Source organism: Bison bison, unplaced genomic scaffold, assembly GCF_000754665.1.
Source record: "Bison bison bison isolate TAMUID 2011002044 unplaced genomic scaffold, Bison_UMD1.0 scf7180017864213, whole genome shotgun sequence".
NCBI lineage: Eukaryota > Metazoa > Chordata > Mammalia > Artiodactyla > Bovidae > Bison > Bison bison.
The window spans coordinates 6,091,748-6,109,001 of record NW_011494785.1 but is presented as its reverse complement, the minus strand read 5'-3'; the positions used below and the strand labels follow the sequence as shown (position 1 = coordinate 6,109,001).

At 54.4% G+C, this 17,254-nt stretch overlaps 1 protein-coding gene across 1 annotated transcript in view; it reads right to left on the bottom strand.

Annotated features, from left to right (window-relative positions):
• Nucleotides 1-16,343, bottom strand: part of TUBA8 (tubulin, alpha 8) — a 19,323-nt gene extending 2,980 nt beyond the window's left edge. Inside the window, exons 1-4 of the mRNA XM_010845072.1 lie at nt 16,202-16,343; nt 5,911-6,133; nt 4,292-4,440; nt 2,158-2,838 (exon numbers count right to left, since the gene is read on the bottom strand). Of these exons, the coding sequence (XP_010843374.1) occupies nt 2,158-2,838; nt 4,292-4,440; nt 5,911-6,133; nt 16,202-16,204 (1,056 nt within the window). The 5' untranslated portion in view covers nt 16,205-16,343. The remainder of the gene's footprint in view (nt 1-2,157; nt 2,839-4,291; nt 4,441-5,910; nt 6,134-16,201) is intronic.
• Between the last annotated feature and the right edge of the window lie 911 nt (nt 16,344-17,254).

Sequence of the window (17,254 nt, the reverse complement as noted above, 5' to 3'; positions counted from 1 at the left end):
GGGGGTAAAAGAATCCCCCTGCCAATGCAGAGGACACGGGAAGACTCCACATGCCTCGGGGCAACCGACCCGCTGCACCACGACTGCTGAGGCTGCGCTACAGAGCCCATGCTCTGCAGCAGGAGAAGCCACTGCAATGAGAAGCCCAAGCGCCACAGCTGGAGAGCAGCCCTGGGCCCTCCAAGCTGGTCTGGCCCAGCTGAAGGGGGGCTACCATCCTGGAAATCTCCCTTCTCCCACACACACTCCAAACCAAGAACTCTGGGGACCTGGGAGGGGCCTCAGGTGACCACTGTGACGACACCCACGGGACACTGAGAACCGGGAGCTGCTCCCCAAATGCCTCTCCTGCCTAGGCCACTGGATCTGCACTGCCAATCTCTTAAACTCACAGCTTTAAAATACAAGTCCTCTTGAGAGGCAGAGGTGGGAGTGGCACCAGGCTACAGAGCCAAGGCGGGTGACCCAGAATGGTCTACCGTTCCTCTTAGACGAAAGCGGCATCGTGGGGGTGGAAGTGACGCTGAGACAGGGGCAGAGGATCAAAGTGAGGGGGGAAGGCAGTGCCACATCGCGTGTCCGCTGGACCAGCCAGCTGTGCTCTCTCTTCAACAGCAGCAGCCCTGGACCCCTGTCAGTGGGGACAGACACCCTGGGGAGTGTGCTACCGCGTGAACTCCAACACCGTCCACCCCCATGGCGTGTGCTTTTCTGAGAAGCAGCCAAAGGTTCCAGCACTGCCTTATCCTTCTGATCATGACCCCGAACTTCAGCTAGAAGTGGAGGGCCGAGGGGACTTTCCTGGTCCAGTGGTTACGACTTCGCCTTCCAATGCAGGGGGTGCCAGTTCGACTCTTGGTTGGGGAGCTAAGATCACACATGGCTCGTGGTCAAAAAACCAGAAATGTAAAACGGAAGCAGTATTGTGACAAACTCAATAAAGACTTTAAAAAATAAATAAAAGGATGAGAGTATGGGGGCATCGCTTTTTTGTTAATTTCTCGACCACCCTTTTTTTGCCTATTTATTTTACTACCAGCTTGTTTTGCTGTTTCTGTTTGAAAGAGAAAATAACAACAACTCAGGGTAAGATCGTGAATGTTTTCACAAGAGTGACCAGAACTGCCACGTTAGGACAGGTGCAGTGCAGAGGAGAGGGTTCCGGCCGAGGGTGGGAGCAGAGCCATGCGGAGGCCACTCGCCCATCAGCGGCTCAGCCAAGAGCCTGGCACGCGGTGCCTCGTTTGCGAAAGTCCCACCAGGGAAAACTGAGACGATGAGCTCATCTCTGTCTCCAGCAACTGGCACAGCCTCCCCTGGTGTTCGGTAAACCCCTGAATTATTAAAGGCCTGCCGGAGGGGACTAGCTAACGTGAACAGTGGCAGTTGCTCTGATGGTGAACTCTGATGAGAAACCCTGGGCAGAGGCAGTTGCCTGTCCAGCCAGGGCAACTCAGAGGGGCAGCTCCCAAGAGCATCCTTGGTCCTGAGAGCTGGGGTCTTCTATCCCCCCAGTGACCCACAGAACGCAGACCTACAACCGGCTCCCAGCTCACTCCTGCTTAGTGGAAACGTCAGGGCTTCATAATGTAAGCGAATCACAGCCATATAATAACCATAAAATTTCTTATCCTTACTCTAAATTGATGAAAACATACAAGGTGAACAATTTTTCAAAACAAACTGGGGAGAAGGACACATGCTTTGTTAGAGGAGGGAACTGCACCTCTTCTCTGGCAACTTGAATAATCTGGTCACTGCATTCTCTGATCTGGGGTCAGATCAGGGCCACCCCCACCCGCTCAGCCCGGTTAGCCCACTTGCACACACTGGCCTCAGTTCTCTCCTGCCAGACCTCTGAGATGCTTGCAGACCATCCTGTGGGAGCGGTGGGCCCTCCCCCTTTGCAATATTGCCCCTCCCCTCTTCCAGTAACCGCCCCCCTCCCAGGCTCTCCAGGCCTAAAACAAGCGCCTGAACGAATGAATGAATGAATGAAATTAGCATTACACTGGCCTACGCCCCTCTCCCCGTGTTGTCCCAAAGCTCCCTGGAACGCGTGTTAGCCCAGGACCCCAGTCTCCACCCGTTCCTCCCCATCCTTGGTTTCCCTCTGCTTCTCTGTCTGTCTGTCTCCATCGTGTCCCCTGCTCTCACCTTGAAGCCCGTGGGACACCAGTCCACAAACTGGATAGTCCTCTTGGTCTTGATGGCGGCAATGGCGACGTTCACGTCCTTGGGCACCACGTCCCCCCGGTAGAGCATGCAGCAGGCCATGTACTTGCCGTGGCGAGGGTCGCACTTCACCATCTGGCTGTTGGGCTCAAAGCAGGAGCTGGTGATCTCGGCCACGGACAGCTGCTCGTGGTAGGCCTTCTCAGCTGAGATGATGGGCGCGTAGGTGACCAGTGGGAAGTGGATGCGGGGATAGGGCACCAGGTTGGTCTGGAACTCGGTCAGGTCCACGTTGAGGGCCCCGTCAAAGCGCAGGGAGGCCGTGATGGAGGACACGATCTGGCTGATGAGCCGGTTGAGGTTGGTGTACGTGGGCCGCTCGATGTCCAGGTTGCGCCGGCAGATGTCGTAGATGGCTTCGTTGTCCACCATGAAGGCACAGTCCGAGTGCTCCAGGGTCGTGTGCGTGGTCAGGATGGAGTTGTAAGGCTCTACCACGGCTGTGGAGACCTGGGGGGCCGGGTAGATGGCAAACTCCAGCTTGGACTTCTTGCCGTAGTCCAGGGAAAGCCGCTCCATGAGCAGAGACGTGAAGCCCGAGCCGGTGCCGCCCCCGAAGCTGTGGAAGATGAGGAAGCCCTGCAGGCCCGAGCAGGCATCTGTCTGGGAGAGGAGGACATGGACAAAGCTCTGAGGACACCCTTGCGTGGGCACCGGCAGACGGCCTTCGCTGTCCGCCTGCTGCATCCCACAGCACTTTCAAGTGGGTGAAATCAAACTGTCCTTGCGGAAGTCAGAAAACACACAGGAGCTGCAGCACTCTTGGGAGGAACGGCTGAAATATGGGGCAGCAAACACGCTCTCGCCTCCAGGTCCACGAAGCTTCCAGCCCAGTGGCCTGTTTGCACCAGGAATGAGGTTCCGAAACCATGGTGGTTAAGGACTTTGCCCCGTGTGGACCCCAGCTCCTTGCCCCTTTCCCTGACCCTGTCCTTTGATTCTGTGGAAACTGCAGGCTTATACAGCCCAGCCCAACCATGCAAGGTGGCTCAGGGTACCAATTTCAGAGGGATAAATGGGTCAGAGACCCTGAGATTTAACATCACCTTTGCCATTTCCCAGCTGTAAATATTCGAGCAAGTTACTGAACCCTCCAGACTCACGTTTCTTCTTAAAGTGCGGACAATAAACACATTCCTCTCATAAATAAGGTTACTGTAATCGTTCAGTGAGAAGTCCTACTGTGATCAGCAAGGACAGTGAGCTCTCACTAGATCTAAGAGAGTTCGCAAGTCATGGAACTTCCCCGCTGGACGTGATCTATGACTGTGTTCAGTTGGATGTTCTGAACTTTGGGGATCGCAAATGACTTTGCAACTGATGACCCCCATGAACTCTGCTCTAAACAGGAAAGGTGAACATGCGAAAACTCGGCACCCTTAGCTCCCAAGTCAAGAGCCCCTGATCAAGCTTGCCTCTCCACTGTACAGATTAGGAACGAGGCTCAAGTAGACAAGTGACTCCCTGAGCTTCCCAGTCAAACCAACCCAGCTCAGATCTTGACTCAGCCACTTTCTAGCTGGGGGACCCAGACCAAGTCACTGAATCACTCAGGCTCTCTATTTCCCCAACTGTAAAGTCCAGGCACAAGATCGCCTTTGTATGGTTGTTTAGGGGATTAAACAAAGGAACGTATGTGACATTTGTAATAGCATCTGTAAAGTGCTGAAATAGATCAACAGTCTTCCTCTTCTCCTCCAAGTTAAATGCCTTGTTAAGTGAAATAAATTCACCTTTTCAACCTGCTCAAAATAAAACAAAAAAATGCTTTGAAACCTGTTGCTGCCATCCAGCAAAGAGTTCCACCTTCCTCACCCCTGGGATTTCTCCCCACCACCACCGCAGAGCATCCATACGTGCTACCAGGCACCAGCCTGGAGGGCAGCCCACATGGCCCAGGGGGAGGAAGGGGCGCCAACCCAGCACATGCCTCTTACGGAACACAAGCAGAAATTCCCAAGTCTCAGGTGTTTATCCTGCAGCCAGGGGCCACGTCCTCCCGCCGGCCTGTCAACCTTGGCGGGCTCTCCAGCTCCCCGCCCTTGCACACACGTACCAGCTTGCGGATGCGGTCCAGCACCAGGTCGATGCTCTCCTTGCCCACCGTGTAGTGGCCCCGGGCATAGTTGTTAGCTGCGTCCTCTTTTCCCGTGATCAGCTGCTCCGGATGGAAGAGGTGGCGGTACGTTCCGGCCCGAACCTCATCTACGGAGAGAGGGCGACCATCAGTCTTACCCCTGGTTCCCAGAGGAGACACCCCCCTCCCACGAGAACACACGATACCCCTATCTACTAAATTCCACTGAGGTGGAATAGATAACCCCAGAATACATTTGCGAGGCTAAGGGAATTCCAGGGTAACACAGGCTCCAATAGAGCAGTAGCCTGGGACTCAAGCAGCAGTGAGAAACCAGCTGCTCTGCTGGCAGGACCTTAGGGAGCCTTGGGTTTGTTTACAAAGCTGGGCAGATACTAAGTCTGACTGCCCGGACCCCCAAGGCTTCCCTCCAGTTTTTCCTTCATGCTGCAAAATTTACCCCAGAATATAACCACCTTCACTTGCCTCCAGATGCTTCAGGGACACAGGGAAAGATTCAGAATGACCTGCTCCCAGGCTTCCCTGGGATTGTCCCAGCCCTAACTTCCATCTCCAGAGGCAACAATACACATCAGGCATTAGAGATATTTCAGAACAACTTGGAAGCAAAGCTGTGTTCCAGGTTCCAGAAGAGCCAGAGCCCGAGAGTGGTTCCAGTGGCATGGGGGCTCTGCTCACCTCTTAGGCCCACCAAAGTGGACACCCAGCGGACCAGGGTGCCTTAGGCCCCACCGCCATCCCCTCTCCTCTACAGCACCCCTCTGCTCCTCCAGGGAAAGCACCCATCTGTGCAGCGGCCCAGGAAGGTCATCTATCCTTTCTATATTGGTACAAGTGTCCAAAAGGTGGAGGGCCTGGTGTCTGTGGCCCCAGAAACAGTGCTCAGGCCCTAAAGGCAGTGCCCAGACACCCCTGGGGACTCATCCGTCTTTGCTGGTGAGCAGGCTTTGAAGCTGAGGAAATGCTGATGAACAGTGTGGACTGAACCAGGGGCGCTGTGGGCTTGGCGGCAGGGAGAACAAGAATCCTGCCTTGACACAAGTCAGTACTCCTGTTTCCCTAAGATCCAGACGAGGTTCACTCTAACCTCCATCAACCTCGGGCTGTAAGAGAAAGTGCCTGCTGCTATTTTGCCTCATGTGTGAGAGGCTGCAAAGTTACACCAGGCCCACCAGGACGGACTGCAATCAGTGCAGAATTGGAAACATACACTTCAGGAAACTGACTATGTGAGGGCTTCTTATAATTTCTGAAATTACTGGTATTTTTGATTCTTAGTATTTAGTGAACAATCTTGGCAATTTTGGTCTGCCTAAGCAGTTTTGGGGGGAGAGCACCAGGCTGGAGCTTTAATGGAGGAGCAGAGACCTCTGATCCCCACTTGAGACCCCGAGACTGGGGAGGGCTCCAGGAACCAAGAGTCACATAGGGAGGGTGGGGGTCTGGAGGGTCACCCTTCCATGGGGAGGTCAGCCTCCCAAGCCTCCCCAGACACCACGGTGGACCACAGCACCATGGTGGACCACGGCCTCTGCAGCCTGGTGCTGCTCCTGGGCAGGACCCTGGCCCACACTCACCCACCACTGTGGGCTCCAGGTCGACCATGACGGCCCGGGGCACGTGCTTCCCATTGCCGGTCTCGCTGAAGAATGTGGTGAAGGAGTCATCGTCATGGATCTTGCTGGCCTGCGCACCAAAGGTGCCATCGGCCTGGATGCCATGCTCCAGGCAGAAGAGCTCCCAGCAGGCATTGCCGATCTGGACCCCAGCCTGGCCCACGTGGACGGATATGCATTCCCGCTGCAGGCAGAGAGCAGGCCAGTCAGAGCCCCAGCCGGTCTCTGCCCAGGCCCCCAGGCCCAGCCTCTGAGGGCGTGTCCCTCCCTAGCACTTGGCAGGCAGGACACCCTGCCCCTGCCCAGCAGGTGGGCTCTGGGCCCCATGGCATGTGGATCAAGACTCGGTTCCAAGGAAGAACCCCAGCTCCATGGTTTGCTGTGAGGGTGGCTTTCCACGGTTAATCCTTTGTGTCAAGAAAAGGAAAGAGAGGGCCAGCCGCACAGATGAAACAGATGAAATTCCCAACCTCAGGTGGACTCCTGCACCGGTGAAGCCGGTCCAAGAAGAACCAGTGAGAACAGCAGAATCCATCCTCGAATCCACCGCTGTGCCTGGTGCACTGATCATGTTCCTCCCTCAGCCAGAGTCTCCCAGACGCTATCTCTCACACACACACGCACACATGCACACGCACACACTTCACATCTCCCCATCACCGAGCAGAGAAACACTCACGGGAAGACTGTGTCTTGGAGTCTGTATCATGGGTGTCATTACTGTTTCATATACAAATGTAGGAATAAGAAAGGGTCAGTACAGGAGCTTCCCTGTGGGTCCCAGCAGTTAAGACTCTGCCCTCCCAATGCAGGGGGCCTGGATTCAATCCCTTGTCAGGGAATTAGATCCCACATGTTGCAACTCACAGCTGGTACAGCCAAATAAATAAATAAATATTTAAAATAAACATTTATTTTTTAAAAAACAGGATCAGCACATCAGCAGAGAAGGGCTGGGAGGGGACAGGCAAGCTAAGTCTCGTCTGTGGCCACCATAACCTATTCCCTCACCCATCAGGCCAAGAGCCAAATAAAGCTGACCTTCAGAGGGTCCTTCTCCGTGTTGTGGTGTGAAGCCACAATTACATGATTGGTTCTGGTACTAACAGCTTAGGATGGGGAGGGGTGCGTGTGTCTCAATGTGTGAAATGATAAATGTGTGGGTGTATGTTTGTAAGAGTGTGATTGTGAGTGTGTTCGAGAGTGGCAGTGTGTATGTGTGTGCAGACGTGAGTGTGTGTGAGTGTGTTATGGTTCTGCTGGGATGGTGTGCCCATCACCCCCCATGCCCCTCCAGGGAAGCTCTGGCCTCACAAGGAGCCTCTGTGCCTGGGACAGAGCTGGGCCGGGAACCATGTGCCTGGTGTGTGGCCTTCTATTCTTATCCATGACCCGAGCTGGCATTTTCCAGCTCCAGGGAAACCAAGAGTGGTGTACAGCCTCCAGAGACCAGGGCTGGGCAAGGGGTGTGGGACTCCTGGGACCCTGGGGCTCTCCCAGTGTGGGTGTGGGGTGGTCAGAGGCATCAGGACCCAGTGCCCTAACGCTGCTGTGCAATGTGCACGCCGGTCTCTGTGTTGTTTGGCCTCCGGGTGTCACAGAGGCCTGGCCAGGAATACAACCGGCCACGTTTCCGTGAGCCTGTTGGACAAGAAAGGGCTTTGCTCACGAATCTTGCCTCTCAAGTTACGAGCTGTGCTGTGTGGGCTGGGCTGAGGTACATAACCTCCCTGCGTGTGAAAAGCACAAGTCACCACGATCACTTCTGCTATGGTCAGCCTTGTCTTCAGCATCATCATCATGCATTTTCATCCCTGTAGCCTTACTCTCCCCCTGGAAGATGCACCCATGGGAAGCCGGAGACCTCAGGCTGCCCCTCCTCCTACAATGAAAGGGCTTCGTCCTAGGGCTCGATTCAGGCCTGAGGAAGCAGGATCCTTCCCCAAGAACCCCCGAATCCAGCAGCTACCAACTGGACCACACTTTCACAGGAAGCCATGGCCTCCTCGGGGGTGGGGCATGTGAGCGAGGGGACCTGGAGAGGCCTGAAAGGAGCTGGTCCCACATGCTGTCCTGTGGCTCCACCCCCAACCATCTCCAGGCGCCCCCCTCCCCTTCCTGGGTGCTCTGGGACTTTCTGGAAGGACGCGGGGGTATTTCAGGAAGATCAAAGGTGAGAGGAGAAGACAGAAGGATCTGAAGTCCTGAAGACCACCAACGTGGGGACGCAGATGTTCACACATCGCTTTAACCTCATGCGAGTCAATACGCCACTCTCTATAGCAGAAATCAGCCTCACACATGGGCACACAACATTCAGGAGGAGGGAGCTGGTTTCCTTGTCAAACTAATTCACAAGAGTAAATGGAGGCATGAGATAGACTCAGAAATAACTGATGGGCCCATAGATGCCTCCAGGGCGGCCTCTCAGCGCCAGTCTCCACCAGCAGAAAGCAGGACTCCCTGGGATGGGGGCGTCCAGGTCTGGGGCAAGGAACACACAAGACGATCCCCTGTGAGGACCTTCTGTAACACCATGGGGAGCCCAAGAGCACAGACCCAGAAAGGGCTCAGAAACCACAAGAGGCTCCCTAGGCCAAAGGTGAAACAACCCGAGGGTCAGAAAGAGGAACAGCAGTAGTCAACGGAAACGGGATGGACACGCAAAAATCCACAAGCCCTTCATGTTGTTAAGAAAAAAAGCCCACAGGAGAGAAACGCATCTACCTATCCAAACAGCCCTGTTGATGAGGGAGAGCATTTCTTTTAACAGAAGACAGTGAGCTAGTCAGGGTGGAAGGAATAATACACTAAGAAATATTGCATACAATAGTTTCTAATTATATAGTTGATTTGGACAAGGACTGAAGGGGAACTAGATGTTCACAGAGTGCCAAAGAATCACTGTTACTTACAGGTCACAAGGGGAAGTTAACTTCAATGGTTACCGGCCTCTGACCCTGGGATGGATTGTAACCTCTGACCCTGGGATGGATCGTAACCCCACGGCAGCGAGAAAACCGATAATGCAGTAGGACACGCACACCTCCCAGGAAAGCTTCTTGTCAGCCTTAACAATACTGTATATTAACACATACATATGGAACATAGAAAAATGGTACAGAGGAACCTGTTTGCAGGGCAGGAATAGAGACCCAGATGTAGAGAATGGACGTGTAGACACAAAGGGGGATGGGAGGATGGGACAGATTGAGAGAGCAGCGTTGACACATACACCCTGCCGCGTGTAAAACAGGCAGCAACGGAAAGCTGTCGTACAACCCAGGGCGCTCAGCTAAGGGCCCTGTGATGACCTAGAGGCTGGAACGGGGGATGGGCTGGGAGGGAGGCTCAGGAAGGAGGGGACATATGTGCACATGTAGCTGATTCACTTTGCTGTACAGCAGAAACTAACACAACACGGTAAAGCAATTACACTCCAATAAAAAAATAAAATTTGTTAAAACTTAAATACTCAGCCTTAATGTATTAAACCCTTTATAAGTAGCTCCCACTTTATAGAAAACACAGGGATCCAGGGATAAGAGACACTACGAGCATGAATCCACAAGCTGGTAAGTTCCGCAGGGCAACTGACCCGATCTTCTCAACTCATGAAAATCAAAGGTGAGGGAGGAACGGACCCACATCAAGGGGAACTTAAGAAACATAACATACACACAGCGTGTGTGAATGTTAACTCAATTCTGGTTTGAACAAATCAAAATATTTGAGGGGATAAATAGAGAAACGGATTGATTTTATTAAGCATGATAATGAAAGTGTAGTTAAGTATCGAAAAGCTCTTATTTTTAGAGTCACTTCTGAAGCATTTAGGGTAAAATGTCATGACATCTACATTTGACTTGACTTCAACAAGCACAGCAGATAAACATGGCAGAAAAATAGCAATGATTAAATCTGGACGACGGGTATGCAGGCGACACACTGCCATGCTTCTCTGAAGGGTTGACAGCTCTCATGCTGACAACCCAACATTAAAGACAGGAGACAGCGAGGTCCAGGTGAGGCCCGATCAACAAGGGCCATCGACAAGGGTGCGTTGACATAGCAACCCATCGACAAGGGCCAGGACTGTCCTGTCCCTTTCCACTTTGCCATTCATTCAGCTGGCAATTACCAAGAGCCCAGTTTGTCGGGCAAACAAGGGCTGTAAAGTTACACACGGGAGACTTCCTTGGCGGCCCCGTGGTTAGGACTCAGGTGCTGTCACTGCTGGGGACAAGGGTCCAATTACCGGTTGGGCAACTAAGATCCCGCAAACCACACAGCACAGCCAAAATAAATAAATAAATAAAATAAAGTTACACAAGGAAATCACCAGTGAAATGAAGTTAGGCGAGGCCCCCAGTGCTAACATCTGTGCCCCGTTTGCACCTGCCCTGAGGGGACAAGGATCCCACCCGCTTCTCCAGCGACTCTTATTTGTCACCACCTCCCATTCCTGCCTGGAGGTTCTACACAGAAAAGCCAGGAGCATGCCCAGTGCTGACAGCCTTGGGGGCGGCTCTCATGCCCAAGACAGGTAACCGGGGAGTTTTGTGAGCTCAGAGCCTTCAGAAGCTCGAGCCAGGCCAGCCTCACAGGTCATCTAATACGATTCCCACCCCTTGTTTTACAGATGAAGAGGCTGAGGCTCAGACAGGTAAAGGACAGACTGGGAATTTCACAGCTCTGTAAAGAAAGAGGCTGGGCTGAAATCCAGACCTTCTGACCTCTGCAGAGTCCTCTCCTGGACACCACCCTGGACCCTTGCCTCGTTCTCACTCTTGAGCCCCCAGGGCCCAGGGGCCACACCCCCACACCATCATCAGCCCCCCACACCCTCATCAGCCCCCCACGCCTACATTGGCCCCCCATGCCCACAGCGGTCCACCATGCCCACGGCAGCCCCCACACTCACTGCAGCCCAAGCCTGACAGCTGGAGCCCAGGAAAGCTTGTACAACAACACTCCAGACCAGAAAAAGCTCCACTGCAGAGAGAACAGAAGAGAACGGCTTGGTGTGGGCGCCTCAGAAAATAGGCCACCCTTCCTGGAAGAACCTAGCCTGTGCTCAGGGCCTGGTGTTGGGGGGTTGGGGAGAGGCTGGTGTGTGCTGAGGAGGGTGCTGGTGTGTGCTGGGGGGGATGGGGGCTGGTGTGTGTTGAGGCGTGGGGGCAGGCCTAGTGTGTACTGAAGGAGAGGGGGGTGGAGAGAGGTGGGGCAGGGCTGGTGTGCCCTGAGAGGGAGAGGGGTGTGCTGACCCAGCAGACGGTATTTACATCAAGTGTTTGCTCCAAACTCATGGTTGGTTCAGATTCCCTCTCTGGCCGGCAGAGCTCAAGCTTTCTTTCTCACACTGTTCCTCCCCCAGTTCTATCCTGACTCTGGGCTCGTAGAGCTGACTCCAGCTCTCTGCTCTTGGGACCCTGTGAGAGGAATGGGGTCCCCTCTCGGCCCAGCAACCCAGGGGGTGAAGGTGAGGGAGATGGAGGGTCTTAACACAGGAGCTCCCTTCCCCAAGCAAAGTATGACACCCCTACCCAGACCTAGTGTTGGGTGACGACAGAAGTGCCCTGCTCTATCCACTCCTGCAGCAGATCTACAGCCAAGTGCACAAGAGGGCATCGAGAGGGGCTGGGCCAACTCCTGCTCACCCTTCAGCATGCTCACTCATCGCCCTCTCCTGTTGGAGGTCTGGAAGCCCCCACACCAGCATGGGCCACCTCCCCTTCAGCACTGTATCGCATGCTCCTAGCTAACGGTTCGCTGTTCGACTTTCCTGGTGGACAGCAAGGAGCCCCTGTTTTCTTGCCAGATTCCCAGCATCGAGTACAGGGCTTGAATGTAGCAGGTGCTCAATAAATTCAGGGGTGACTGGAATGAAAACCCTGCTTAACAAGGAGCGGGTGGCCAGGGCCTGCAAGGCAGTGGATGCTAAAGGAAGAAAAAACAGCTTCGGGCTTGGTTTCCTGGGGGGAGGACTATTTGCAGGCTGCGTGGAAAATTCAGACAGGCTGGTAGGATCTGGGGCATTTCAGCTGGATTTGGAGCAGGAGAATCTAGGGCAGCTCCCACGGACTGCTTAGGCTGTCCGAAGTCTAGGCTGGTGGAGGCCGTGTGCCCATGACCATCCTCCATGGAGAGGGTGCCCAGCTCTGCAGAACAATAGGAAAAATGTGCTCCAGACTTGACAGTGCTGGTCTAACTCCACGGCCAGAAATCTCTCCTGGTGTCAACCTTACATGATTTCTATTTTAATATTAATTGTTTCCTTTTCATTTGTTCTCAGAGAACTCAGACACGTTAATTGCAGTCCTCTGCAGAAGGAGGCTCTGGAGCTTTAAAAATGGTTTTGAAGTATCACAAGCCAGCAAAACGGGCATATTATCTTGGAAGGGAACTGACAGGCCAGCAGTGAGGGCCAGTGAAAACCCGGGACCAGGCCACATACCCCGACCACCTGTGTGTCAACCCACACGGTTGCCCTCAGGAAGCTTACTCCTAGGCCCACGTACTTCCAGCTGTCAGGCTGGGATGATGAATCATGCCAGGATCCAGGTCAGAGACGAGTGAAAAGCAGAGCCAGGGTTCCCGAGGGATGATTAAAGCAAGAACAACATGATTCCTGGGAGGCTGCGTTATCTCTTCTCAAAATCCTTCAATTAGATCATATTTGGACTCAGAGAACAGATAGCAAGCTGGCGACAGCAGGAACAGAGTCGACCTCAGTTAACATCAGGTGAGGACTCAGATGGCTGGCGTCGCAGCCGGGCAGCAACAAGGTACCACAGGCGGCCTGGGGAGCGGCCGGGCCGGTCACAGACTCCCAGACTCTTTAGACACTATGAGGCCAAAGGCCCTTGAGCTTCAGCCGACACTCAGGTCAGGCACAGGAGAGAGCAAGCAAGCTTTAATCAGCCACACGTGGTGCCCACTGTCCTCCCGGTCTCTTCCACACGCAGCTCATCACAGAGAAATTCTAACAGGAAGACGCCAAAGGGGGACGTTGGCCTCAAAGACCACGGAGAGCACTGTGGGTCCCTGGTGGCCAAAGGCAAAAGCAGTGTCCACCCCATCCCAGAGCGCCACATCCTCCCACCCACCCCATCACTAGCCCTGTACGTGCCAGCTCTTTCCTTCTCAAAACCTATTTTAACTTCCCCTCTTCCTTTCAAGGTCACTGAGACATCCCTCAGAGAGGACAGAGCGTCACCCCTGGGCTCTGCGTGGGCCCAACCGAAGCCTGGATGCTTCCTATGGACACACTGCCGACGTGCCTAGGGACCTCAGGGGACCCGTACTTAGTGATGGGAAGGGAGAACAGTGCAGTGGCCGCAGCCCCCGCAGGTGCCGAGCTGGAAGACACGCCTGGACTCTGCAGCGCTCAGCCACAACACCTGCACAAGGGAGCCCGCAGAGGCCTGCGGACGCAGAAGCAGTGTCTATCTCACCCCGAACACTCTGCCCTCTAGCCTCTCAGCTCTGCAGGAAGACAGGCTCTTTGTTGCCATCTGATGTCAGTTCCCCCCCAGAATGCACAGGCATGCTGCTAACCCAGGAGGAGAGCAGTGAGCAGGCTGTGCCCTCATCCCCTGTGAGCCACAGACACTTTCTCTGAGGCCTGGAGTCACTGACACCGAGACAGGTGTCACAGCCTTGGCTCCCAGGAGAACTGCTTGCCAGACGGACCCTGGGAGCAGACTGGGATGCTCAGTTACAGGGTTAGTTATAAAATCCTCACTTAGAACCTAAGAAATGCCGAGCCCATCCTCAACATGGGCAGCCTTCCCAGCCCTCCAGAGGGGAGTCCAGACACTGCGGAAGGAAAGTCCTTCTGCACGGGTGGGACTTTGGGGCCGGGTGTGCCCCAAAGTCATCCTAGGGTTTTAGGAACAAGTCAAGGGGTTTTTAAAAAGAGATCCTGAAACTGGGTCATTTGTAGTGATGTGGATGAACCTAGAGTCTGTCATAGAGTGAAGTCAGTCAGAAAAACAAATATCATATATTAATGCATACATATGGAATCTAGAAAAATGGTACAGATGAACCTATTTGCAGGGCAAGGATAGAGATGCAGACATAGAGGACAGACATGTGGGCATGGGGGTGGAGGGAGGATGGGACAAACTGAGAGTGGAGTACTGACATACGTACACCGCCATACGCAAAACAGACAGCTAGCGGGAAGCTGTGTGCAGCACAGGGAGCTCAGCTCGGCGATGACCTAGAGGGTGGGATGGAAGACGATGGGGGCGGGGAGGCTCAAGAAGGGGGAGATGCATGTATGCATATAGCTGATTCATGTTGTTGTACAGCAGAAACTAACACAACACTGACAAGCAATTACACTCCAAAAAAAGGAAAAAAAGAGGTTCTGTAAGTGTGAAACAGTCAACCAAAAAAATGTCTTCCCATCAAGACAGTGCTGCCCGTGTATATAAATGCTCCATATAGAACCTGTTACATAAAATTCAGTGTTTCAAAACAAAGAGTCTCTTTCCAAAACATTCAGCCACAGATTTTCAGTTAAATATCTTTCAGATTCTGTAGCACATTTAAAACAAGGTTTTTACTTTACATTTTTTTATTTGCTAGATATTTTCAGAAACCTGCCTATTGAGTGCACGTTGATGTCTGTTTAGAGAGCTGGATTTGGGTCCTGGGATCCCCTCACTGCAGCTTTTAGGTGAGAATTGGAACACGTAAGAGGCAGCACTCTGAAAATTACACAGCACTAGCTATGTGCTGGATATTATAAATATTAAATATCAGATCTTGAGTGAGCTGCCTGGGATGTGGTTCAGAATAACGGGGGAGGCGGGGTTGGCGGTGGAGTGAATGAAGTAAGACTCATCATTAAGTAGATAATTGTTGAAACTGGTTGAGGCATATACAGGGGTTCATTATAATGCTCTCATTTTGTATATGCTTGGATTTCTCTGCAATGAAAAGGTTAAAATAGTAAAGCTAGGTGGAGCTTTGAAAATTTGAACCATAACCCCTCTTCATTTTGGAGATGAGAAAAACTACTTCAGAGAGATTAAGTGACTTGAAGTCACATAGCTAGCTGCAAAGCCAGGAGCCCAAAACTCCAGAAACCCCTGGCTCTGGGCTCCCTCTATGACCCCTGGCCTCAGGCAGGGGTGGACTCCTCTGGCCACTGTCCCAGTATTCCCTAGGAGCCTGCTCTGGGGAGCAGGCCTGGAGCTCGGATGGGCAGAGCTGGGGCCAGAGCCAGGGGCCCTGGGCACTTTCCAGAATGAGGAGGAGGGAGGTTCTCACCTGTCCTGCTGGCCACTGACACTGGAGGAGGAGTGCCAGGACAGCCTGACCTTGGCCTGCCAGTCAAGCTGACGCCGCCCCCTCCCCCAGTCAATCTTGCCACCCTCCCTGAGCCCCAGACAGCGGGGCCTCCAGCCCACGAGATTTCTGGGTTCTTTGTGTTTTGAGGCATCAGGGTGAAGTGGACTGGCAGCAAATTTTACCCACCCCAGGACTCAGGGGGCGAGGGGAGGGCCTCGGGCTGGTGGGACCTCTCCAGCAAGTGAGATCCCAGTCCCAGAGGAGAGGGAGACAGACAGATGGTGGGGGCACCGCAGCCAGGGTAGGAAAGGAAAGAAGTGGTCTGAAACCCTGTGTGCCAAAGTCCTCTGGCTTTGACCCGCTTGAAAAACTGGGGAGCTGGAAGCAAGTGCCAGGGCCTGGGAAGCTGAGCTGTAGATGGAAGTGTCCCAGACCCAAGCCAGATGGCCCCGGGGTGGGAAAGAAGGAAGCCCCCAGCGTGGGGCTCTGTCACACTTGGTTGGTGGGACCTGACCCAGTGCCTGGCCCAGCCCCCACCCCCAAGTCGGGAATCCCGGACTGCCTGCCCAACCCCACCCCGCCGGCCCGTCTCCCCCACCGGGCCCCTGAGTTGCCCCACGGTGATGTCTCCGAACCTAACCTCCCCTGGTCCCCTTCTCCTCACCTGCGTGCACAAATCTCCCTTTAGGCGCAACTCGCCCCAGACTCTACTTTCTCTCTAGGAAAAGGCCACTGGCACCAGGTGGGTGTCCCCCCCCCCACCCCGGGCGAGGGTATGAACCCCTCGACCTTGAACTGACACCCCTAGAAGACTTCGAGCTCCGCGGACCCAAAGCGCTAGCTGTCAGCCGCGGAGGAGAGCGGCTCTGGGGTGGGCGCCCCCACTCTCTTCCCTCCCCATCCCCGGCCCAGCGTCCCCCGCGCCCCGGCCCCGCAGGCTCACCATCGTGGCCGCTCCAGTAGCCCGTTCGCTCCCGCCTGGGCCTGCCCACCGCAACTGCTCCGGATACAGCCGCCTCCGCTGTTGTGACACCGGGAGGGAGGGTGCCGGGGACAGGCATACTGGGCCAGCAGCTGCCCCGCAGCATCACAGAGCCGGGAGGGAGGGACCGGACAGGTCACAATCGCTCCGCCCCACCGGCCCGCCGGCGGCTCCGACTCCGCCCGCGGAGCAGCGCGCAGGGGTGGGGTGGGGGGCCGGTTCCTGCACTGCGCTCGGCTCGATCATACTTTGTGACCCCAGCTGCCCAGGAAGGAAATGCAAAGTGCTGTTTGAGTTAAGTGTTCACGCTCCCAAACTTTAATCCTCTTCCTGCGGCAGGAAAGGCAGCTGGTTGGGGTTGGGTGCGCGCAGACACCCCCAACCCAGGAGGGGGCGGCAGGTTGGGAGCAGGGCTGTCGGTGGGAGGGACGGGCTCCAAGCTCAGCTCTGGAGCTGCTCATCACCTCGGCTCTGAAGCCCTTGCACCTGCCCCTAGGCTGGCCTGGCTGTTGGGGAATTCACTGAGATAAAGGTGAGACTCTCTCCGACCCACCGCCACAGGAGGTAACTCTCAGTGCGTCTCTGTTCCCGCTTCTACTCCTCTGTCCCTGGACATCACCCCTCCACCATTATTTTCAAGTCTCTTTCTCCATCCGTTTATCATCTCTCGCTCTTCCTACTTTAAAGTCCAGAATGTGCAGAACAACCTCAGGATTTCAGCAGCCTCTTTTTTCTGCCTCTTTGCTAAGACCTTCTCTTGGGGGCAGCAAGTGATGTGGAAGGGCCAAGGGCCTTGCCCCACTCCCCTGGGTTGGGGGTGGTGGGGTGGGGACAATGGGTCTGGCCCTCTCTTCACACTTAAGATTTGGCCATGGGATTGATTACAGTTCCCTCACTTCCCCTCCTCCCCTCCCCAGTTTAGCTGTAAGCATTGCAAACTTCCCCACCAGTCCAAACTGAGCTGAGACAGTAAGGCACTCCAGTCTCTTCTCCCGCCCTCTTCAGGCCCCGCCC